Source organism: Acipenser ruthenus, chromosome 44, assembly GCF_902713425.1.
Source record: "Acipenser ruthenus chromosome 44, fAciRut3.2 maternal haplotype, whole genome shotgun sequence".
Classification (NCBI taxonomy): Eukaryota; Metazoa; Chordata; class Actinopteri; order Acipenseriformes; family Acipenseridae; genus Acipenser; species Acipenser ruthenus.
The window spans coordinates 9,838,499-9,863,975 of NC_081232.1; the positions used below are offsets into that span (position 1 = coordinate 9,838,499).

Below are 25,477 nucleotides of genomic sequence, written 5' to 3' on the forward strand. Positions count from 1 at the left end.
AGTCAAGCTGGCCGAGATGTACTGGTCACTAGAGCTGCGCCAACTGAACGCCTGGACAGAGCCCTCCGCAGAAACCAGGGGCTGACAAATCAGACGAGGGCGGCTGGTGTAGATCGGGCTGATTTCACCCCTTCAGAGTGAATTAAGAAATGCGTTGGAATGGGCGACACTGCTGTGCAATAGAAGTCTGATTCCCATCCCTGCAATAATAATGCTGGTTATCATCACAGGGATGGGAATCAAGACTCCTATTGCACAGCAGTGTGATCCAGTCCTGGTTTCACTAGGAGTTTAATAGTAAGACAGACCTGAGCTTGTTGCCTAGACACACTGGGGCTGATCAAGCTGGTAGCAGTAAAACCTGGAATGGATCACACTGCTGTGCAATAGGAGTCTGATTCCCATCCCTGTGATTAAAAAAAAATAATAGATCAGCATGCGAGAGACAGAAAGATAAGTTTACAACACAACCCTCAATTTATAATGCAGTGTACAGTGTTTACAACAGCTTCAAGGGGACCTATTCTCCTCTAATCAATCACATTACACTCGAAAAGGAGTAACACACACACTGCTGAAAAACCAACCTAGTCTGTCAACAGAGGCTGATTTAAAAAAAAAAAAAAGTTTGAAAGAGTCCAGTTATTTCAATCCAGCTCAGGGATGGGAATCAGACTCCCGCTGCACAGCAGTGTGATCCAGTCCTGGTTTCACTAGGAGTTTAATAATCAGACACACCTGAGCTTGTTACCTAGACACACTGGGGGCTGATCAAGCTGGTAGCAGTAAAACCTGGAATGGATCACACTGCTGTGCAATAGGAGTCTGATTCCCATCCCTGCAATAATAATGCTGGTTATCCTCATCAGGGAGGGGAATCAGACTCCCGCTGCACAGCAGTGTGATCCAGTCCTGGTTTCACTAGGAGTCTAATAATCAGACACACCTGAGCTTGTTAGCTAGACACACTGGGGGCTGATCAAGCTGGTAGTAAAACCTGGACTGGATCACACTGCTGTGCAATAGGAGTCTGATTCCCAGCCCTGGCTAGGTGTCTAGCTCAGGTGTGTCTTATTATTAAACTCCTAGCGAAACCAGGTATTTATCAAACTTGCATGAAACAAACTATTAAATTCAGGCCAATCCATTGTTATGTCTTTCTACAGCACTGATATTAAAAAAATAAATTAAAAAATACCGTCTTAAGTGTTTTTGGGGGGGCGTACTTAAGAGACAGCACAAATCTGATAAGACTCTTGGCTGTAGTTATCCTGGCTTACAATAATAATAATAATAATAATAATAATAATAATAATACTGTAGCACAGGCTGAATCTATCTTCTCTCAGTTAGCGACACTATTTCTTTCGTAAGCATGTTTAATATTTGTACTGCGAGGATTAAACCGCTCGTCTGTGTTAAATCGGTTGCGAGTTACAGGAACTGTTTTACTTTTTCTACTGCTCTTAAAACATATTTCTAGCGCTTTTTTTTAACCGACAAACACTACTACAGTACACTAATTGTAATACCGGTATATTATTATTATTAATAATACAGCCCCACTTTTAGCGCGTCAGTCTGAACATATTACCTCACGCTAGTCAAGTTTTGACACACTTGCAAATGCAATTTGATAAACACGCGTTTTTTTATTTATTTATTTTTTAAAAGTAATAAAAGCATGGTTTTAAATGTTTGATATTTCCACGTATTTAAACTTGCGTTAGCAACCAGGTGTGTCTGCACACAACTTAGCTTTTTTTTAGGGATATTTTGCTCTAGGCCCGACAGCGACATCTTACGTGCCGTATATAAATATATAAACGTGTTTTTAAAAAAAATGTTAAAAATTACACGTTTAATAATTAAATAAATATACCAGCGATAGGAGATGGAAACGAATGCCCCCCCCCCCCATCCGCGCCAAACAACACTGGGGCAAATCCGCGTGACGTCACCACCACCGGGGTCACGATGCAAATATTATATACGTTTAGATTTTATATATATATTTTTAGATATAAATATCAATATGAGATATTCTTTAATACACCTAAAGCCCCCTTTTTTCCCTTAAAAAGATATATAAATGCATGTGTAATATATGTTTTTGTTTGTAAGCCCGACTCTTCTATCTACACTAGTGTTAAGGAGGGGGGGGGGGGTCTTTAAGGGGGTTTATTCATAAACGACTTTTTTTTTTTTTTTACGAAAAAATAAAACCGTAAAAAAAAAAAAAAATTAAAAATACACATACATGTTTTTTTTACATTTTACCACGCGGATACAGGGGCGCCACTTTTTCGCCCCCCCCCCCCCCGGGAGACGTTTGTGTAATTAACTTTCTTTGAATGGTATTTAACCCGTCACTTGCCGCTCCGCTTTTTAAAAAAAAAATCGTCCGGCGCCCTCCCTCACCCCCCCCCCTTAACCGCCGCCATCTTCTCCCCCCTCCTACCTGAATCTCAGAGCCGCTTTCTTTCACTAAAAACTCGATGAAGGAGCCGCCATCCGCTGGATATCGTCCTCAATCTGTGACGGGGCCGCTCCGATCTATCTCTCGGTACCCAGCAAGCGGCTGACCGGGTTGTGAGAATGGGGGAAAATTACGGGCTAAACGAGTGCGGGGTCTCGGCGCTTCCGCGGCTAGCGATAGGGAGGAGACTCGCAGCCTTCACCGAAATGGAGGAGCCGCCGAGAGAATGGGGGCGCCTGACATCGCGAGAGGGGGGAGCAGTTCCCACGCACGCCCGCACAAACGAGATGCGCGGCGCCTTCTGGGAATTGTAGTTTCTGATCGTAAAATACTTTCTTGTGTACACTGCGACGTTTTCATTTTTTTTAAAGTCTCCTTTTAACTCTTGAACCCCTACAAAAGGCAATGGAAAAAAAAAAATGTTATTTTTTTATTTATTTATTTTATTTTTTTTTAATGAAAAATATATTTATTGCGGCCAAAACTATATATATATATATATATATATATATATATATATATATATATATATATATATATATATATATAAGAACATAAGAAAGTTTCCAAACGAGAGGAGGCCCCATTCGGCCCATCTTAGTAGCTTATTGATCCCAGAATCTCATCAAGCAGCTTCTTGAAGGATCCCAGGGTGTCAGCTTCAACAACATTACTGGGGAGTTGGTTCCAGACCCTCACAATTCTCTGTGTAAAAAAGTGCCTCCTATTTTCTGTTCTGAATGCCCCTTTATCTAATTTGTGACCCCTGGTCCTTGTTTCTTTTTTCAGTCCCCTGGGTCGACATTGTCAATACCTTTTAGGATTTTGAATGCTTGAATCAGATCACCGCGTAGTCTTCTTTGTTCAAGACTGAATAGATTCAATTCTTTTAGCCTGTCTGCATACGACATGCCTTTTAAACCCGGGATAATTCTGGTTGCTCTTCTTTGCACTCTTTCTAGGGCAGCAATATCCTTTTTGTAACAAGGTGACCAGAACTGAACACAATATTCTAGGTGAGGTCTTACTAATGCATTGTAAAGTTTTAACATTACTTCCCTTGATTTAAATTCAACACTTCTCACAATATATCCGAGCATCTTGTTGGCCTTTTTTATAGCTTCCCCACATTGTCTAGATGAAGACATTTCTGAGTCAACATAAACTCCTAGGGCTTTTTCATAGATTCCTTCTTCAATTTCAGTATCTCCCATATGATATTTATAATGCACATTTTTATTGCCTGCATGCAATACTTTACACTTTTCTCTATTAAATTTCATTTGCCATGTGTCTGCCCAGTTCTGAATGCTGTCTAGATCATTTTGAATGACCTTTGCTGCTGCAACAGTGTTTGCCACTCCTCCTATTTTTGTGTCGTCTGCAAATTTAACAAGTTTGCTTACTATACCAGAATCTAAATCATTAATGTAGATTAGGAATAGCAGAGGACCTAATACTGATCCCTGTGGTACACCACTGGTTACCTCGCTCCATTTCGAGGTTTCTCCTCTAATCAGTACTTTCTGTTTTCTACATGTTAACCACTCCCTAATCCACGTGCATGCATTTCCTTGAATCCCTACTGCGTTCAGTTTGAGAATTAATCTTTTATGCGGGACTTTGTCAAAAGCTTTCTGGAAATCTAAATAAACCATGTCGTATGCTTTGCAGTTATCCATTTTCAATGTTGCATCCTCAAAAAAGTCAAGCAGGTTAGTTAAACATGATCTCCCTTTCCTAAAACCATGCTGACTGTCTCCCAGGATATTGTTACCATATAGGTAATTTTCCATTTTAGATCTTATTATAGTTTCCATAAGTTTGCATATAATAGAAGTCAGGCTTATTGGTCTGTAGTTACCTGGTTCGGTTTTGTCTCTCTTTTTGGGGATCGGTATTACGTTTGCTATTTTCCAGTCTGTCGGTACAACCCCTGTGTCAAGAGACTGTTGCATGATCTTGGTTAGCAGTTTGTAAATAACTTCTTTCATTTCTTTGAGTACTATTGAGAGGATCTCATCCGGCCCAGGGGATTTGTTTATTTTAAGAGCTCCTAGTGCCTTTAACACTTCTGCCTCTGTTATAATATTAATATATATATATATATATATATATATATATATATATATATATATATATATATATATATATATATATATATATATATATATTATTAATTAATGTCTCACCCCTAAACGTTTTAGGTGATGCAGAACTTCTAGCAGTAGCTGTAGAGAATTTCTCAAGATTTCAGAAACTCTAAACTGTGCTGAAGGAGAGATCTGAAACTCCCACCAGCACTGAAAGGGTTAACAGCGATTTCTCACAAATAATAATAATAATAATAATAAATTCAACAGAAGACAGACCACAGTGCTTCTTTTTCTGTTTTTCTTTTTAATAACTATTCAAGGCATGGGTAAAGAAGGCGTTGGGTATTCTGTTTGGGTCATCCCCCCCCCAAAAAAACACATCAACAACGTCCCACAACCCACCCCCACCCTCATCCATAACAGAGAAGGCTTGGCCCCAAATACATACCAGATCTTCACAAAATACAATTTGAACCCAAATGAGAGAGAGAGAGAGAGAGAGAGAGAGAGAGAGAGAGAAATATTACAGGGAGAAGCACTAAAGGAGAAAATATATATATATATATATATATATACAAAACAAAATCAAAATAATGTGTTAAAGTCTCATACCTTTGTACAAAATTTTTTGTTGTGTTTTTTTTTATTATTATTAATTAATTTCTTTTTTTTTTTAGAATCCAAAACGTCACAGGAGTTTCGTTTCTCGGGTCAGTTTCTCTTCTGTGTGTCCGCTTGTCCATTTGCACAGGTTGTCGTGTTATAAATATATACAGAGAGGAAGAGGAAGATTAGGGCTGAAGACAAAAAGTATTCAGAAAAAAAGCATCTTCCATTTATTTTTCTGTGAAAAAAACAAAACAAAACACACAACACAACATACCAACCCACCCCCCCACCCCCCCAAAAAAAAAAGTCTCAGCTGTCCAATCAGGGTCCACTATTATTTCACTCCACGTTTAACAGGTCAAGTGTGAGTATAAACAACGTCATGGCTCCCCATCCCAGGTCCTGGGGGACCCCCCCCCCCCCCGCTCGCTGTGGGGGCTGGTTTTCATTCAAACTGTGCTCTCGATTATTGAACTAGACCCTTGATTGGACTGATCGTTTGCTTAATTAGTCCTTTTTAATTGCTCTCTGCTCTTAAGCACCTGCAGAGTTCTAGTTACTGATAAAACGTTACAGCTAACTTGAAATCCGTGACTGTTTAAGAGAGGAGAACAATTAAAAGGGACTAATTAAGCAAACGGTCAGTCCAACGAAGGGTCTAGTTCAATAATCGAGAGAGGAGTTTGAATGAAAACCAGCCCACGCAGCTGGGGGTCCCCCCCCCCAGGACCTGGGATGGGAGGCGCTGGTTTAGGACGTTCGTTCTAATCATGGGGTGTCCTGTCGCATTGGTTCTGTCGGTCAAACAATAGCGAGTACTGGTTTGTTTATTTTTAAATAAAAAGTCAAAAACACCCAAACGACGTTTCTTAAAACAGATTTCGATCAAGAAAAAAATATCAGCTGTTAAGGTCAGGTTTTTTTTTTTGCTTTTGTAAAAAAAAAAGGCAGCAGTTATTTTTGTCTGAGAATAAACTCCCCTTTTTTCTCTCTCTACCTACATTTATATTTATTTTTTTTCGACAGCACCTTGAGGCGGTGAAGACGGAACGGAAGAGGGTGAAAAGGATACACGCCTCGATTTTATTGATCCGAACTGGGGCAAGTCGTTGCCATCTTAAAACCGACAACCTGACATTTATCAGCTTAGATTTTGTATTATAAAATGAAACCAAACAAAACGCAGCTAAATTAATCAAATAATGAGTTTCCAGTTCAAATTACATTTCATTTAATTTATATTACACAGACACACATTAAATACAAAACCAGAAAAAAATAAATCCCTGAATAGTAATTATATTAATAATAATAATAATAATAATAATAATAATAATAATAATAATCAGAAGTCAAATTTATTCTGGAATCGATTCCTTACAAAACATGTGTAAAATCGACCCCCTGCAGCCTCCACTTCCTTATCTGGAGTCTCTGCCCTTGTGGCTGCTGTATATCGCAGCGTGGTCCGTCCCTTGCAGTGGGGTACACCTGCTGCCGTCTCGGGGGGACCCCACGCTGCTCCGGAGGGGTCCCGCGGCTGCCCCCGAGGGGATGAGAGGCGGGGGGGGCCCCACGATGGAGGAGGGCGTCTTGGAGAGGAACCCGTTGCTCTGGTGGGGGTGATGGGGGCTGTACAGAGTCTCGGGACACAGCCTGCTGAACAGGGAAGTGGCGGCGGAGAGTTGGGGAGCAGCCAGGAGCGGGTGGGGATGGTGGGGGTGGGGGCGCGGCTCCAAAGCCGCCATTCCGTAGAACCGGGCTCTCTCGAAATCCTCTCGCAGAATCTGGGCCCTTTCGTTCCCCTCTAGCAAGGCAGCTGCCCCCAGCATCGCTGCCGAGGAAGAGGGGGAGCCTGCAGCCCTACCGGCCGCTCGATCATGGTGGAGGGGGAGCAGGGGGTGGTGGGGGTGGTGGGGGTGGGGGTGCGGGGCCAGGGAGTGGGGGTGCCCCCCAAACTCCTCTCGGACGTACCCCACCCTCTCCTGCTCGTACAACCTATGCTGGGCCGCCACTGTGAAAAAACGCGCGATCTGGGGGTCATTTAAGGCCATCTCTCGCCTCTGGTGGACCAGCTGCTGCTGCTGCTGCTGCTGCTGCTGCAAGACCTCCTGCAGGTTCCAGAAGGAGGCTGGAGAGTGAGGGTGGTGATGGATGGACGGGTGAGCCAGGACATGCCCCCCGAGATAGGCAGCCCCCAGTGCCCTGCTCCTCTCCAGCACGGAGAGAGAGCTGAGGGGGTGTGAGGTGGAGGAGGAGGAGGAGGAGGAGGAGGAAGGGGAGGCTGCTGGGTGGTGATGCTGAGCGATAGCCGGGCTGAATTTGAGCGCCATGGCGGCTGCCAGGGAAGCTGGCTTGGGACCCGAGCTGGTTACTTGGTTGGCTAGCGGATGAAGGCTGGGGTGCTGCTGGGAGGAGAGGTGCCCCCCCCGACTGCTGGGCCGGTCGAAAGTGAGGGGGGTGGCGCAGGGGGGAGTGGGTGCAGGGGGGTGGGGGTGGGAGGGAGGGATGGGGATGGGGATGGGCTCCGGTGGCTCTTCTTTGCGTTCCTCTTTGACTTTAACCAGCGGGACAGGGAGGAGGGAGGAGGGAGGAGGAGGAGGAGGAGGAGGGGGGGTTGTAGAGCTGGCGGGACAGCTTTCAGATTTCCTGGAGCTCAGGAGTTGATCCGGAGTGGGCTTACGATCGCGGTCTCTCTCCCTCTCCTTCTCTCTCTTCTTCTCTCCAGCCGAACCCACGGGCGTCGGAGGGCCACCGTTCTCTCTGACCGCCAGCGGACTGGCGGCGCTAGACGGTTTGTGCCCGCCCTCTCTCCCCGGATTGTCTTTGTCTGGGAGCGACTTTGACAGGGAAGGAGCAGCAGCAGCAGAAGGATTTGAGGAATAGGCAGGAGTCCCTTGCCCTGAACTCGCAGTGGAGGGGTCGCTCCGTGGAGGTCTGTGCTGAGCGGGTAAGGAAGGGTGGCTATTGTCGTTATTTTGAAGGCTGTTCACAGCCTGTTGCTCTTTGATTTTGTGCTGCTCTGAAAAAGAAGACGAAGACGAGCTGTCTCTAGCGGCCACATCGCTGGACAGGGATTTCGGCCTGTCTCTGTCCCGGTGCAAGGACAGGACAGATGGCCGTCCCCTCTCTTTGTCTCTGTCCCGGCTGTGCTCTCTCGAGTCTCTGCCCCCTCCTCTCTTTTCCTCTCTGGGGACAGCGTGTCCGTTGCTGTGGGATGCTGTGGAGCTGGAGGCGAGGGGGGAGCACTTTTGGTTTGGGGTGACAGGAGACATCCGGATCGGGTGACGGCTGTAAACCCCGTCCCTGGGAAAAAAAATAAAGAAAGGGATGGTTTATTAAATCCAGATTTGAGAGAGAGAGAAAGAAAGAAAGAGAGAGTCAGAGAGAAAGAAAGCAAGAGAAAGAGAGCGAGCGAGCGAGCGAGCGAGCAAGTGAGAGTGAGGGAGGGAGCGAGAGAGAAAAAGAAAAGAAAGAAAGAAAGAAAGCGAGCGAGAGTGAGAGAGACAGAGGGAGAGAGCGAGAGAGAGGGAAAGAAAGTGAACGAGAGCGAGCAAGTGAGAGACAGGGAGAGGGCGAGAGAGAGGGAGATTTCCAGCAGCGAACAAACAGTTACACGTCACCTACAAATTTTACAATTTAAAATTATTTAAAAAAAAAAAAAACTATATGAACATAATTTATATCTTATTTAACATCCTGTAATCAAAAGAAACAGGATGCAGTACAGTAAGTATTTCATGTTAGACTTCGAAACGTCACATTTTTCAAGTCAGTTTTGTCGTTAAGTATCTGGGGAATGCAAAACTTTTGGCCAGAGCTGTAGAACTGTTGTACAATTAGCATCTTCCTATGTTATATTGAATTACACACCCTCTATATAGAATGAACTCCCTCAGCTTCATAGAGTCCAATGAAAGCTGCTGAATAATGTTCCCTTGTTAACATATTGAATTCCACACCCTCTATATAGAATGAACTCCCTCAGCTTCATAGAGTCCAATGAAAGCTGCTGAATAATGTTCCCTTGTTAACATATTGAATTACACCCCCTCTATATAGAATGAACTCCCTCAGCTTCATAGAGTCCAATGAAAGCTGCTGAATAATGTTCCCTTGTTAACATATTGAATTCCACACCCTCTATATAGAATGAACTCCCTCAGCTTCATAGAGTCCAATGAAAGCTGCTGAATAATGTTCCCTTGTTAACATATTGAATTACACCCCCTCTATATAGAATGAACTCCCTCAGCTTCATAGAGTCCAATGAAAGCTGCTGAATAATGTTCCCTTGTTAACATATTGAATTCCACACCCTCTATATAGAATGAACTCCCTCAGCTTCATAGAGTCCAATGAAAGCTGCTGAATAATGTTCCCTTGTTAACATATTGAATTACACACCCTCTATATAGAATGAACTCACTCAGCTTCATAGAGTCCAATGAAAGCTGCTGAATAATGTTCCCTTGTTAACATATTGAATTACACCCCCTCTATATAGAATGAACTCCCTCAGCTTCATAGAGTCCAATGAAAGCTGCTGAATGTTCCCTTGTTAACATATTGAATTCCACCCCCTCTATATAGAATGAACTCCCTCAGCTTCATAGAGTCCAATGAAAGCTGCTGAATAATGTTCCCTTGTTAACATATTGAATTCCACCCCCTCTATATAGAATGAACTCCCTCAGCTTTATAGAGTCCACTGAAAGCTGCTGAATAATGTTCCCTTGTTAACATATTGAATTCCACCCCCTCTATATAGAATGAACTCACTCAGCTTCATAGAGTCCAATGAAAGCTGCTGAATAATGTTCCCTTGTTAACATATTGAATTGATTCCTTGGGAATCAGACTCCTATTGCACAGCAGTGTCACCCATTCCAGGTTTTACTACCAGCTTGATTAGCCACATATTACTAAGCTCACAGTAAAACCAGGAACGGATCAAACTGCTGTGCAATGGGAGTCTTTATTGCCATCCACGAAAACAATTTTTCTCCGACTTTTTAGACCAAGAGCATCTCTCTCCCCTTCTCCTCCTCCTCCTCACCTCTCTTTCTCGTCCTTTATCACCCTCTTCTCCCTCTCTCTCTCCCGGTCGAGGGAGCTGCTGCTGCTGCTGGCCCCTCGCTCTCCGTCGCCCCCTTTGGGCCAGGCGGGGGCAGTGGGGAAGGAGGGGGGTGCACGGTGCAGCCTGTTATAGGGGTCGTGGGGGTGACTGAAACCCTGCGACCCTCCAGGGCCCTCCTTGTGAGAGAACATCAAGCTGGGGGCTGCAAAATGTAATGCAAAAATTAATTTTTTATATTATATAGCGCCTTTCACGCCACGGCGTCCCGCAGCGCTGTACCGAGTCAGAAGCCATACAAGGAGAAGTCACACGTGCAGCTACAAACCAATCAGATAAACTAAAGGAGGCTCACTGGTCACAGTGGTTAAAGAAAAGGGGTCTTGATACCAGGAGGTTCAAATCCCGGCTCAGCCACTGACTCCCTGTGTGTGTGTGTGTGTGTGACCCTGAGCAAGTCACTTCACCTCCTTGTGCTCCTTCCTTCGGATGAGACGTCAAGCAAACGAGCTCCTATTGGAAGTGACTCTGCAGCAGCAGCAGCAGCAGTTGTTGATGATTATTATTTTATTTATTTCTTAGCAGACGCCCTTATCCAGGGCGACTTACAATTGTTACAAGATATCACATTATGCATTATTTCACATTATACAGATATCACATTATTTTTACATACAATTACCCATTTATACAGTTGGGTTTTTACTGGAGCAATCTAGGTAAAGTACCTTGCTCAAGGGTACAACAGCAGTGTCCCCCACTGGGGATTGAACCCGCGACCCTCCGGTCAAGAGTCCAGAGCCCTAACCACTACTCCACACTGATGCAGAGTTCACCTCCCTAGTCTCTGTAAGTCGCTTTGGATAAAAGTGTCCGCTGAATGACTCATTAATAATAATAATAATAATAATAATAATAATAATAATAATAATAATAATTAGGGATGTGATTTGGTCACGGAACCCGTGAATTATGACACTTGTTTCCGCACGGGAGTGAAATTAGGAAAGACGCAGAATATACACCTCCTCATACACTTGATAACACAAAGCCTAAAGGGAGGACGGTTTCCAGTTGTGCAGAAGCACAAGGTTTGGTTTGCAAACACTCCCCTGAGGAGCTTAACCTGTCCACAGTGTAAAACACGGAACAACCCTTCTCATCTCAACACCAAACCCACAGCTGTGTTTAACCACACATGAACGAAAAAGGATTTTGCAAAAAAAAAAGTGTCTAAAATCCACTGCTACTCACCGATATTGGGGCTCCCGAGCCCCCCAAAGGCGGCGTTGCTGAGGGCTCCCAGGGGGGTGTAGGAGGGGCTGCGTCTGTAATGATCTGAAACATCAGAGGGGTCAAATTAGTACCAATACCCCTCCCCAAAACAACCACTGCGCCACTGTACAGTTCTGGCTCAAAGTTTTGCACCCCCCTCAGCTTTGCAGTTTTCCCAGATACTTAATGAAAAACCGACCGGAAAAACGTGACATTTCGAAATCTAACATGAACTCCTCACTGTACTGCGATTATGGCTTCCGGTAGACTTTGAGATATGATTTTGTAGTTTCTTTTGATTACATGATGTTAAATAAAAGATAAAATTATATATATATATATATATATATATATATATATATATATATATATACAGTGCCTTGCAAAAGTATTCAGACCCCTGACCAATTCTCTCATATTACTGAATTACAAATGGTACATTGAAATTTCGTTCTGTTTGATATTTTATTTTAAAACACTGAAACTCAAAATCAATTATTGTAAGGTGACATTGGTTTTATGTTGGGAGATATTTTTAAGAAAAATAAAAAACTGAAATATCTTGCTTGCATAAGTATTCAATCCCCACACATTAATATTTGGTAGAGCCACCTTTCGCTGCAATAACAGCTTTAAGTCTTTTGGGGTAAGTATGTACCAGCTTTGCACACAGTGTCGGAGTGATTTTGGCCCATTCTTCTTGGCAGATTTGCTCCAGGTTGTTCAGGTTGGTTGGACGACGCTTGTGGACCGCAATTTTCAAATAGTGCCACAGATTCTCAATGGGATTGATATCAGGACTGACTGGGCCACTGTAGGACATTCACCTTTTTGTTCTTGAGCCACTCCAATGTTGCTTTGGCCTTGTGCTTGGGATCATTGTCCTGCTGAAATGTGAATTTCCTCCCAAGCTTCAGTTTTTTAGCGGACTGAAGCAGGTTCTCTTGCAGTATTTCCCTGTATATTGCTCCATCCATTCTTCCTTCAATTTTAACAAGATGCCCAGTCCCTGCTGATGAGAAGCATCCCCACAGCATGGTGCTGCCACCACCATACTTAACTGTAGGGATGGTGTGTCTTGAGGCATGGGCAGTGTTAGGTTTGCACCACACATAGCGCTTTGAGTTTTGGCCAAAAAGCTCTTACTTGGTCTCATCTGACCACAAAACCTTTTCCCACATCGCAGCTGGGTCACTCTCATGCTTTCTGGCAAACTCCAGACGTGCTTTCAGATGGTACTTTTTGAGTAACGGCTTCTTTCTTGCCACCCTCCCATACAGGCCAGTGTTATGCAGCGCTCTTGATATGGTTGACTGGTGCACCATTACTCCACTCCCAGCCACTGAACTCTGTAGCTCCTTCAAAGTGATTGTTGGCCTCTCTGTGGCTTCTCTCACAAGTCTCCTTGTTTGAGCGTTGAGTTTTGAGGGACGGCCTTTTCTTGGCAGTGCCTGGGTGGTGTGATGCAGCTTCCACTTCCTGATTATTGATCCAACTGTGCTCACTGGGATATCCAAACACTTGGATATTATTTTGCACCCTTTCCCTAATCTATGCATTTGTATTACTTTAACTCTAACTTCTGTAGAACGCTCTTTGGTCTTCATTTTCCTTCAGATTCACAGCCTGACCAATGATCCTTCAACAGTGGGGTTTTTATCCAGAAAATGTGACAGCAACTTTAATGGTTCACAGGTGGAGGCCAATGGTAAGGTAATTGTGTCCTCGTTAGGGCAATTTCTTTCATCGGTGTAAACTGGGAGCTTCCACAGCACAGGGGTTGAATACTTATGCAAGCAAGATATTTCAGTTTTTTATTTTTCTTAAAAATATTTCCCAACATAAAACCAATGTCACGTTACAATAATTGATTTTGAGTTTCAATGTTTTAAAATAAAATATCAAACAGAACGAAATTTCAATGTACCATTTGTAATTCAGTAATATGAGAGAATTGGTCAGGGGTCTGAATACTTTTGCAAGGCACTGTATCATTTTTTTTTTTATTGTGTCTCAATCCTCAAATTTTAGCTTCTGCAAAATTTTTGGCTGTCGCTGTACACGCTGAGATTACCCATCATGCACAAAACACGAGAGAAATGAAACGAGACAGAGAGACACACACACACACAGACAGACAGAGAGAAAGACACACAGAGACAGAGACACACGCAGACAGACAAAGAGAGAAAGACACACACACAGACACACACACACACACACACACACAGACAGAGAGAAAGACACACACACAGACAGACAGAAAGACACACACAGACACACACACACAGACAGACAGAGAGAAAGACACACAGAGACACACACACAGACAGACAAAGAGAAAGACACACACACAGAGACACACACACACAGACAAAGAGAAAGACACACACACACACACAGAGAAAGACACACACAGAGACAGAGACACACACACAGACACAGACACACACACACACACAGACAGAGAGAAAGACACACAGAGACACACACACAGACAAAGAGAAAGACACACAGAGACAGAGACACCCACACAGACAGACAAAGACACACAAACAGAGACACACACACAGACAGACAGAGAGAGAGAAAGACACAGACAGAGACAGAGACACACACACAAAGACATACACAGAGACACACACACAGACAGACAGAGAAAGAGAGACAGACACACACACAGAGACAAAGAAAGACACACACAGAGGCAGAGACACACACACAAAGACACACAGAGACAGAGACACACACACACACAGAGACACACACACACAGACAAAGAGACACACACACACACAGAAAATGTAACGATGACACCGTTGAATAAGCTGATACCTTGATCTGTATTTACTGAAGTGTCTGTATGCACTTTCTGGTGGCGTTTGCTGTTGTCGTTTAGTTATGTTGATGTAGTTTGAGAAATGAATATTTATTTGTAATTTTTTTTTTTACAATTTAGTACTGGGGAGATAAAAAAATATATATATATATATATATTTTTTTATTTATTTTTTCCCCTTCTCACTGCTTTATAAAATAATTAAAAATGACCCATTCACTGCGTCCCTGAGTGTAATTTAACCCTTTGCGGTCCATTGTCGGACCTGGTCCGACATTGCAATTATTCCTATCAGGTCCATTGTCGGACCCTGTCCGACATCATTATAGAAACGCAAAAAACGGGTTTTAGTCAAGAAAACCATTCAATGGCCGAGTGGGAGCGACAGGAGCTGAGACAAGTCGAAAAAAACAAAAAATAAATAAGGAGCATCTCATGAATAGTCATACATGGTATCAGGTATCCGATAACGGGGCGGTCGTAAGTAAACAAGCTGGCTGCCTGTGAATCAGCGCACAGAGAACACGGACATTAGCAGAGCTTTTTTGAGATGTTATAGTAATAAAATAATGACTTGGCATTATTGAGGAGTCTGGTGATAAAACGAGTGATCAGGAGATGATTGATCGGTATGTACGACTATTATTATTATTATTATTTATTTCTTACATAGGTGAAAGCGATAGTGAACGAAAGGGTGGGGCGGGGCTGGAGATGCCTAGTGAGTGCTTTGTTGATATGCAGGGCCTTTTAAACCCGTTTGACTGTGAAAAAAAAAACTTTTAAACAGCGCGTCTAAAATTAACTGCGCGTGTGAAAATAAATTAGACCTGGCGTGCCTGACGCGCAGTTAATAAATGGACCTCAAAGGGTTAAAAAGGGGGCATTTGTATTTTTTCATCTCATTTTTTTGTACTAGTTTTGGGGGAGGGTGGGGGGGACGAGGACAGATTTTCGTTTCCCTGGGGGTACAAATGTTAGTTACACCGGGGGTCCGGACGTTTGCTTACCTAGGTGCGAGGGCGGGGTTAAGAAAGGGTTAGGGGGTCCGGTGGGCGGGGCGAAGGGGGAGGAGCCAGGATGGACCGCCCCTAAAACCAAGAGAAACAAAAAAAACCAGAACAGATCAAAAACAGTGAACAAGGAAAGAAAGAAAAATAATTTTAAAAATCAGTTCCTTTTTATTTATTTATTTAAAATCCGGATCTTGCACTCACCGCCAGCAGAGAACAGGGTGGAGGGGCGGGAGAGATCGTGAGCGCCAGAGAGGGGGCCCACGGACCCGGAGCCTGGGACCCGGGTGAGGAGGTCACTGGGGAAATCAGGCTTGTGAGGATCAGCCTGCATGTGCTGAGAGAGAGAGAGAGAGGAGAGAGGAGAGTGGAGAGAGAGGGAATGGAGAGAGGGGAGAGAGAGAGAGGGGAATGGAGAGAGGAGAGAGAGAGAGGGGGGGAATGGAGAGAGAGGAGAGAGGGGAATGGAGAGAGAGGAGAGAGGGAGAATGGAGAGAGAGGAGAGAGGGAGAATGGAGAGAGAGGAGAGGGGGAATGGAGAGAGAGGAGAGGGGGAATGGAGAGAGAGGAGAGAGGGGAAATGGAGAGAAGGAAGCGAGAGAGGGGGAATGGAGAGAGAGGAGAGAGGGGGAATGGAGAGAGAGGAGAGAGGGGGAATGGAGAGAGAGGAGAGAGGAAGCGAGAGAGGGGGAATGGAGAGAGAGGAATGGAGAGAAGGAAGCGAGAGAGGGGGAATGGAGAGAGAGGAGAGAGGGAGAATGGAGAGAGAGGAGAGGGGGAATGGAGAGAGAGGAGAGAGGGGGAATGGAGAGAGAGGAGAGAGGGGGAATGGAGAGAGGGGAGAGAGGGGGAATGGAGAGAGGGGAGAGGGAGAGAGGGGGGAATGGAGAGGAGAGTGGAGTGGGGGGTAGAGGGTGAATAGAGGAGAGGGGAAGGAGTGAAAAAAATGAGAGGAGAGAGAGAGAAAAAAAAGAGCGTACATATCAATTCACCCCAAAAGGACACGTCTTCCATTCAACAGTTACATTCAAGGTTACAAACCCCCAAAAACCCAACCCCCCTCCCCCAAAACCCTCAGCCAACTCCTAAACCCAAGCAATTCCTTCCTCAGTGTGTGTGTGTGTGTGAGAGAGAGAGAGAGAGAGAGAGAGAGAGAGAGAGAGAGAGAGAGAGAGAGCGAGCAAGAGAGAGAGAGAGAGAGAGAGAGGGAGGGAGAGAGAGACACACAGAGAGAGAGCGAGAGAGAGAGAGAGACACAGAGAGAGAGAGAGACAGAGAGAGAGCGAGAGAGAGAGAGACACAGAGAGAGAGAGCGAGAGACAGAGAGAGAGAGCTACAAGCTAGAGTAAGGGAGAGGGAAGGATGGAGAGAGAGAGAAAGGGAGGGGAAGAGAGAAAGGGAGAGGGGGAAGAGGGAAGGCGAAAGGAAGGAACAAGAGAGGGAGACAGGGATGAGCATGAGGGAAGAAGAGTGAGAAAGAGAGGGTGAACGAAGGTAGAGAGGGAAACGTTTTAGTAATCTTTAAATGTTTTGTAAATGTTTGTTACACATTGCTTTGGTGAAACGTGTTCACTTGTCCTGCCAGTAAAGCTTTCTGAATTGAATATATGGTAAAGGGGTCTGTTTGTTCCTGCGTGCGTGTGTGTCTCTGTACGTCTGTCTGTCTGTCTGTCTGTGTGTGTGTGTGTGTCTGTACGTCTGTCTGTCTGTGCGTGTGTGTGTGTGTCTGTATATCTGTTTATGTCTGTCTGTGTTTCTGCGCGTCCGTCTGTGTCCGAGTCTGTGCGAGTGGTGTCTGTATATCTGTGTATGTGTCTGTATATCTGTGTATGTGTCTATATCTGTGTATGTGTCTATATCTGTGTATGTGTCTATATCTGTGTATGTGTCTATATCAGTGTATGTGTCTATATCTGTGTATGTGTCTATATCTGTCTGTGTGTGTATGTGTCTATCTGTGTATCTCTGTATATCTGTGTATGTGTGTCTCTTTGTCTGTCTGTGTTTCTGCGCGTCCGTCTGTCTCTGAGTCTGTGCGAGTGGTGTCTGTATGTCTGTGTGTGTCTGTGTGTCTGTGTGTCTGTATATCTGTGTATGTCTGTGTGTCTGTATATCTGTGTATGTGTCTGTGTGTCTGTATATCTGTGTATGTGTCTGTATATCTGTGTATGTCTGTGTGTCTGTATATCTGTGTATGTGTCTGTGTGTCTGTATATCTGTGTATGTGTCTGTATATCTGTGTATGTGTCTGTGCGTCTGTATATCTGTGTGTGTGTGTGTGTGTGTGTCTCAGCGTGTCTCTGCGTCCGCGCGTCTGTCTCCGAGTCTGTGTGTTTTAACGGTACCTTCACTTTCTCCTGATGCCGAAGAATCATCCATGCTACTCTTACATGCATTGCACACCACTTCCCAGGTTTCTGAGAAAGAGAGAAAGAAAGAGAGGGAGCGAGAACAGAGAAAGAGGAGAGAGAAAGAGAGAAAGAGAGAGAGGGAGCGAGAACAGAGAAAGGAGAGAGAGAGAGAGAAAGAGAGGGAGAGAACAGAGAAAGGAGAGAGAGAGAGAGAGAGAGAGAGAGAGGGAGAGAAAGAGGAGAGAGAACAGAGAAAGGAGAGAGAGAGAGAGAAAGAGAGAGAGGGAGAGAAAGAGAGGGAGCGAGAACAGAGAAAGAGGAGAGAAAGAGAGAGAGGGAGAGAAAGAGAGGGAGCGAGAACAGAGAAAGAGGAGAGAAAGAGAGAGAGGGAGAGAAAGAGAGGGAGCGAGAACAGAGAAAGAGGAGAGAAAGAGAGAGAGGGAGAGAAAGAGAGGGAGCGAGAACAGACAAAGAGGAGAGGACACAGAGAAAGAGGAGGGCAGAAAGAGAAAGGAGAAAGAGGAAGACAGAGGAGAGAAAGAGGGAGAGAAAGAAAGAGAGGAGAGAAAGAGGAGAGAGAACAGAGAAAGGAGAGAGAGAGAGAGAGTTCACTTACACATGTAAACCACACTGGTCTCAGTGGGTCAATTGCAACAAACTTACAGATTTAGTACAGAGCTGTGGACTGGCTAATAATAATAATAATAATAATAATAATAATAATAATAATAATAATAATAATAATAATAATAATAATATTTTTATATAGCTCCTTTCATAGTGGACCACCATCTCAAAGCGCTTTACAGAGGCAGGCTGTGAACTGTGCATTATATTATCTTTTGACCCATTTATACAGTTGGGTTTTTTACTGGAGCAATCTAGGTAAAGTACCTTGCTCAAGGGTACAGCAGCAGTGTCCCCCCACCTGGGATTGAACCCACGACCCTCCGGTCAAGAGTCCAGAGCCCTAACCACTACTCCACACTGCTATATATATATACATACACACACACATATATATATATATATATATATATATATATATATATATAAAATCTATCTCAGTGTAACAAAATATACAAATATAAAATATTTATCATTAAAAAAAGGAAAAAGGTAGGACACATTATTGTAATAATAATAATAATAATAATGATAATAATAATACTACTTACATTACTCACTCGTAACGCAGCCCTGAATGGATCTGTGAGCTGGTAATGGAAACAAGACATGGGTTCAAAAACCTGACCAGACTATCATTTTAAAATGAAACACTCATTAAAAAAAAAAATCAATTTGCAACCTTTAAAAACTGATTTTAAAATTGGCTGTGTGTTTATTTTGTATTATTAATATTTAAAATGTACTGCAGGGCTGGGAATCAGACTCCTATTGCACAGCAGTGTGATCCATTCCAGGTTTTACTACCAGCTTGATCAGCCCCCAGTGTGTCTAGATAACAAGCTCAGGTGTGTCTGATTATTAAACTCCTAGTGAAACCAGGGAGGTGTGAAGATGAACACACGCTGTCCTCCGAAGCGTGTGCGTCAGCCGCCCGCTTCTTTACACTCTGCAGACTCACCGTGCAGCCGCCTCAGAGCTACAGCGTCGGAGGACAACGCAGCTCTGGGGCAGCTTCCAGGCAAGCCCGCAGGCGCCCGGCCAGACCACAGGGGGGGCGCTGGTGAGCCGAGGACACCCTGGCCGACCAATAAACTCATTCCATTCAAATCACGTGACTTTTTTTCAAACCAGGGCCACACCCCCTCTAGCATGTACGCAGACGGAGAGAGTGAGGGAGGCTGGCAGAGTTGAAAGGTCAAAGGCAGAGTTTTTAAAATTGATAAATATAACTTGATCGTGGAAAAGCAAATGGAATGATTTTAAAAAAAGGGAGACACACAAATAAATTATTTATTTATTTTAAAATCTTACTCACACGTGGATCTTTCGACTGCAAGGGGTGAGGCACCGCCCCCAATCTCGCTGCTATGTCCGGATTGGTTGTCTGAAAGAGAGGCGGGGCCACGTTTAACTCTGTCACCACAGCAGAACACTGTGAGGGTGCCAAGAAGGACTGGTGGCCTTTAAAAACATCTACCAGTTAATAATACAATAAAAATTGCATCTGAAGTTTTTAAAAAATGGACCGGAAGAATTAAGACACAGGTCTGATCGGCAAGTAGGCATTTGAAATCCGTTCGATCTCTTCTTGTAAACCTTATCAGTAATATATACAAAGAAACAGCTGCTTGGGTTTGTGACGGTCGCTGCTTTTTCTTCAGACTCTGCGGAGAACAGCGACCCACACAAACCCGAGCAGCTGTTTCTGAATTCACTCTGAAGGGGTGAAATCAGCCCGATCGACACCAGCCACCCTCGTCTGATTGTCAGCACCTATTGCACAGGTAACCGTAAAATTAGATCTTATGCAGGGATGGGAATCAGACTCCTATTGCACAGCAGTGTGATCCATTCCAGGTTTTACTACCAGCTTGATCAGCCCCCAGTGTGTCTAGCTAACAAGCTCAGGTGTGTCTGATTATTAAACTCCTAGTGAAACCAGGACTGGATCACACTGCTGTGCAGCGGGAGTCTGATTCCCATCCCCGTCACCAATCCTTGTGAATGCTTACCTTTGGTTGAAAAGCACCCTGCAGTGAGCTAAAGGTTCCAGCAGGCGGCAGCACTGGTGGGAGCCCAGAGACTGATGGAGGATAGGCTGGGTAGAACTGCAACACAAACACATACACAGAGACAGAGACAGAGAGACAGACACACACAGACACAGAGACAGACACACACAGAGAGACAGAGACAGACAGAGAGAGACACAGAGACAGACACACAGAGAGAAACAAGAGACACAGAGAGCGAGAGAGAGAGACACAGACAAACAGAGACGGACACAAAGAGAGTCAGAGACACAGAGAGAGAGAGAGAGGAGAGGGAGAGACACACACAGAGAGACACACCAACATTAATTGGTTGACTGTATCAATACTAGGGGTATGCAGAAACTCATTCTTGCCTTTAAGTTTTCCAAAAAAAATAAATTATATATATATATATATATATATATATATATATATATATATATATATAATAAAAAGACATGTATTAAATCCTTGTTAATTATTATTATTATTATTATTATTATTATTATTATTATTATTATTATATTAATCATCATAACCTATGGATTTTCAGGACTTTAAACGTTTCTATGGGAGGCAGTTTTTCTGTGTTGCGGTTTTTTTTATTAAGACAAGACTCAGGAGTTTAAAATTTTTTTAAAAAAAAAATAAAGTACAGAGAACTCCAAGAATTTGAATTTCTGATGTAACGTCGCTTAATTCGGATCATGGACTGGACTACAATTACAGTACTTATCCATACATTACAAAGGGTATTGTTGTATAGACTTACTTAACATAAGCTTTATTCAGAGAGAGTGGAGACAGAAGACAGAGGCAGGAGAGAGGAGACAGAGGACAGAGAGATAGACAGAGAGAGAAGACAGAGGGAGAGGAGAGAGAGGAGACAGAGGGAGAGAGGAGAGAGAGGAGACAGAGGGAGGAGAGAGAGGAGACAGAGGGAGGAGAGAGAGGAGACAGAGGGAGGAGAGAGAGGAGACAGAGGGAGGAGAGAGAGGAGACAGAGGGAGGAGAGAGAGGAGACAGAGAGAGGAGAGGAGACAGAGGGAGGAGAGAGAGGAGACAGAGGGAGGAGAGAGAGAGAAGACAGACAGAGAGAGGAGAGAGGGGAGAGGAGACAGAAGACAGGGAGAGAGGAGAGAGAGGAGACAGAGAGGAGAGGAGACAGAGGGAGAGAGAGAGGAGACAGAGGGAGAGAGGAGAGAGAGGAGACAGAGGGAGAGAGGAGAGAGAGGAGACAGAGGGAGGAGAGAGAGGAGACAGAGGGAGGAGAGAGAGAGAGAGAGAGGACAGAGGGAGAGAGGAAAGGGAGAGAGAGGAAAAAGGAAAGGGAGAGAGAGGAAAGAGGGAGAGAGAGAAAGATATCTTGGTATCAGTGTATCCTTTTTAGCTTTAGAGAAACAAACAAAAAACACAAAAGAAACCACACAAGAAATAAATAAAAAAATGTTTTGACTCACGCTGTGTTGGTAGAGCCCGTCCATCTTCCCAGGGTACTTGTCGAACTAAACAAAACCAAAAGGACAGAAGCAGCGAGTGTTGAGAGTCTTAATCAGACAAGACGACTATTATTATTATTATTATTATTATTTAATATATATCCTGCACACAGAACTAGATTATTATTTCCATTCCATTTCAAGTTGTTTTATTTTTCATACCACAGCATCTCAAAGCGCTTTACCTATTTTTTGAGCTGGTACGCCCGGAACGCACAGCAGTACATTGGGGTTGGCATGTACCATGGGGGAGGTTGGGGGTGTTCTGTACAATAACTGTAACAGTTTGTCTAGCCTTGTTTACAGTGTTCATGAGGACTTTACATTGACCCCCCCCCCCCCGTTTTGAGCTGGTACGCCCGGAGCATAGAGCAGCAGAACACTGTGGTTGGCACGTACCATGGGGGCGGCGGGGGTGTTCGGTACCACAGCAGTGGCAGCAGCGCTGGGAGGCAGGAAGGGGGTATAGTGCTGGTGTGTGTGCGTGTGCTGGTGCTGGTGGTTATGCTGGTGAAACTGGAACGCCAGTGGGCCGATGCTGGCTGGGCCGGAGGCTGTCCCAGACCCAGTGGGGGCGGTGCTGGCTGACGGGCCCCTCCCCTCTCCCCCGGCCCCGCCCCCAGCCCGGTCGGCCCCTCCCCCTCCCCGCGACTGGGAGGTGAGGAAGCGAGAGTTCAGCTCCTGCCGGATCAGGTCCTGCTCTGGAAAAACCAAACAGAGAGAGAGAGAGAGAGAGAGATGAGATCTAGCTGTATATCCGTCTGTCTGTCTGTATCTGTCAGTGTGTCTGTCTGTGCATCTAGCTCTCTGTCTGTGTATCTGTCAGTGTGTCTGTCTATCTAGCTCTCTGTCTGTGTGTGTGTGTGTATATCTAGCTCTGTCTGTGTGTGCGTCTAGCTCTGTGTGTGTGTGTGTGTGTATATCTAGCTCTGTCTGTGTGTGTGTCTAGCTCTGTGTGTGTGTGTGTGTGTCTATCTAGCTCTGTGTGTGTGTGTGTCTATCTAGCTCTGTCTGTCTGTCTCTGTGTGTATATCCGTTTGTCTGTGTGTGTCTCTGTCTATCTCTGTCAGTGTGTGTGTCTATCTATCTGTCTAGCTCTCTGTCAGTGTGTGTGTGTCTCTCTGTTTGTCTGTGTGTGTGTGTGTGTGTATTTCTGTCTGTCAGGCTAGCTAGCTCTGTGTGTGTGTGTGTGTGTATTTGTGTCTGTCAGGCTATCTAGCTAGCTCTGTGTGCGTGTGTGTATTTGTGTCTGTCTGGCTAGCTAGCTCTGTGTGCGTGTGTGTATTTGTGTCTGTCTGGCTAGCTAGCTCTGTGTGTGTGTGTGTGTGTGTGTGTATTTGTGTCTGTCAGGCTAGCTAGCTCTGTGTGTGTGTGTGTGTGTGTGTGTGTGTGTGTGTGTGTGTATTTGTGTCTGTCAGGCTAGCTAGCTCTGTGTGTGTGTGTGTGTGTGTGTATTTCTGTCTGTCAGGCTAGCTAGCTCTGTGTGTGTGTGTGTGTGTGTATTTGTGTCTGGCTGGCTATCTAGCTCTGTGTGTGTGTGTGTGTGTATTTGTGCCTGTCAGGCTAGCTAGCTCTCTGTGTCTTGCTGGTTTCCAGCTTTCATGAGGATGATGGAAGTTACACAACTATAACATTAAGCTGCACCCACAAAAATAAAAATATTACACTTAGCTCCCCCCCCCGATCCCCAGGCCCCTCCCTCCATCCCCAGACAGACGCGGCTAACTCCGTACCAGAAAAAAAACGACAAAGCCATCTATCCCCGCCTCCCCACCTCCACGCTCTGTAGTGCCTCCGTGAGGCGAACCCCCTTACCTGAGAACGCAGCGGTCGCCGCTGCCCCAGAGGCTGGGTGCCCTGCCGCCTGCAGCAAGGGAGGAGGGGGGGGCAGGCCGGGCGAGGGGGTGAAGGGTCTCCCCCCTGGGTGAGAGGGGGGCCGGAGACCCCCTGGGAAGGAGGGGTTGAGTGCCAGGGCCAGGCTGGAAGGGGTGGAGGGTCGGTGGAGAGACAGCTGGCTGGAAGAGGAGGAGGAGGAGGAGGTGGGGGTCTTTGATGGAGTGCTGCAACGGCTGTGGTGTGAGGGGGGGGGGGGGGGAGAGAGAGAGAGAGAGAGAGAGAGAGAGATGGAGGGGGAGAGAGAGAGAGGAGGGAGAGAGGGGGAGAGATGGAGGGGGAGAGAGAGGGGGAGAGATGGAGGGGGAGAGAGAGGGGGAGAGATGGAGGGGGAGAGAGGGGGAGAGATGGAGGGGGAGAGAGAGACGGAGGGGGGAGAGAGAGACGGAGGGGGGAGAGAGCGAGAGAGATGGAGGGGGACAGATGGAGGGGGAGAGGGAGATGCAGAGATGGAGGGAGAGAGATGGAGGGGGAGAGGGAGATGCAGAGATGGAGGGAGAGAGGGGAAAATGGTTATGTTCATAATTGTGATAATACATTAATTTCCTCTAGAAGCGCTTATAATAATAATAATAATAATAATAATAATAAAAAATTAGGATCTCAAACTGTTCTAACTTTCTCAGTTCCTGAAGTTCGTACGGAATTTGGGAAAAAAAAAAAAAAAGCATTCTGTTTTTTAGCTCCGTGGTCTTGGGAAAACCACCTAGCTTCCTTTGAAGGAGTTCAAAACAGCACACCTCAGCTTGTTACCTAGACACTAATCAAGCTGGTAGTAAAACCTGGACTGGATCACACTGCTGTGCAGCGGGAGTCTGATTCCCAGCCCTGTGAGAATAACCAGCATTATTATTGCAGGGATGGGAATCAGATTCCCGTTGCACAGCAGTGGGATCCAGTCCTGGTTTCACTAGGAGTTTAATAATCAGACACACCTGAGCTTGTTACCTAGACACACTGGGGCTGATCAAGCTGGTAGTATAGGCTGTGTGGTCCAGTTGTTAAGAAAAGGGCTTGTAACCAGGAGGTTCAAATCCCAGCTCACTGACTCCCTGTGTGTGTGTGTGTGTGTGTGACCCTGAGTAAGTCACTTCACCTCCTTGTGCTCCGTCTTTCGGGTGAGACGTTGTTGTGCAAAAGTCTTAGACATGTTGCATTTTCCTACTCTGATGCATTATGAGCATCAACTATTTCCCCAAAGGCTCCGCTAGTGTTTTCTACTATTATAAACCACCCTGACTCGCATAAAGAAGGAAACCCATTGAGTGAAATCACTCTTAAAATTTCCAGTAATCCATCTCTAAGCTCCACTGACCTGTTGAACCCAAGTCCCGTCCCGTACACAGCCTGGGCGGGCGCAGCCGAGCCGAAGGGATGCAGCAGGCCCTTGCCGTGGGGTTTGGGCTGCGGGGTGGAGCGATTCCCCGGACTCGGGTTCGACTGGGGGTTCAGGGTGGTCCGGGCGTGTTTGTGACCCCCGTGGTAATTGCACAGGGGCTCCAGCAGCAAGGGGGCAGGCCTGTCTCCTCTCCGCGCCTCTTTGGTTAGCGAGGAGGACGGGGGGTGCAGGCGGCCTGGGAGCAGGTTCGGGGGCTCTGTCGGCAGGTAGGGGGCGCCGTCTGGTTCCTGGTTTCTCTCCTGGCTGCGTTGGATGCCGGATATTTTGGGGGTCACGGAGAGACG

The 25,477-nt window shown here is 45.3% G+C and overlaps 1 protein-coding gene across 3 annotated transcripts in view; it reads right to left on the minus strand.

Moving 5' to 3' along the window:
* Positions 1–4,859: 4,859 nt before the first annotated feature.
* fbrs (fibrosin) overlaps positions 4,860–25,477 on the minus strand; it is a 28,993-nt gene continuing 8,375 nt past the window's right edge. For 2 of the 3 annotated variants that reach the window (XM_059012551.1, XM_059012550.1), the window contains exons 6-18: positions 25,110–25,477; positions 23,717–23,970; positions 22,301–22,602; positions 21,863–21,907; positions 20,382–20,477; positions 19,685–19,753; positions 18,918–18,956; positions 17,734–17,805; positions 15,593–15,725; positions 15,386–15,466; positions 11,516–11,599; positions 10,244–10,466; positions 4,860–8,490 (exon numbers count right to left, since the gene is read on the minus strand). The exon at positions 25,110–25,477 is cut by the window's right edge and continues 47 nt beyond it. In XM_059012551.1, the coding sequence (XP_058868534.1) occupies positions 6,606–8,490; positions 10,244–10,466; positions 11,516–11,599; positions 15,386–15,466; positions 15,593–15,725; positions 17,734–17,805; positions 18,918–18,956; positions 19,685–19,753; positions 20,382–20,477; positions 21,863–21,907; positions 22,301–22,602; positions 23,717–23,970; positions 25,110–25,477 (3,651 nt within the window). In that variant the 3' untranslated portion in view covers positions 4,860–6,605. The remainder of the gene's footprint in view (positions 8,491–10,243; positions 10,467–11,515; positions 11,600–15,385; positions 15,467–15,592; positions 15,726–17,733; positions 17,806–18,917; positions 18,957–19,684; positions 19,754–20,381; positions 20,478–21,862; positions 21,908–22,300; positions 22,603–23,716; positions 23,971–25,109) is intronic. The other variant, XM_059012552.1, reaches the window with a different exon arrangement.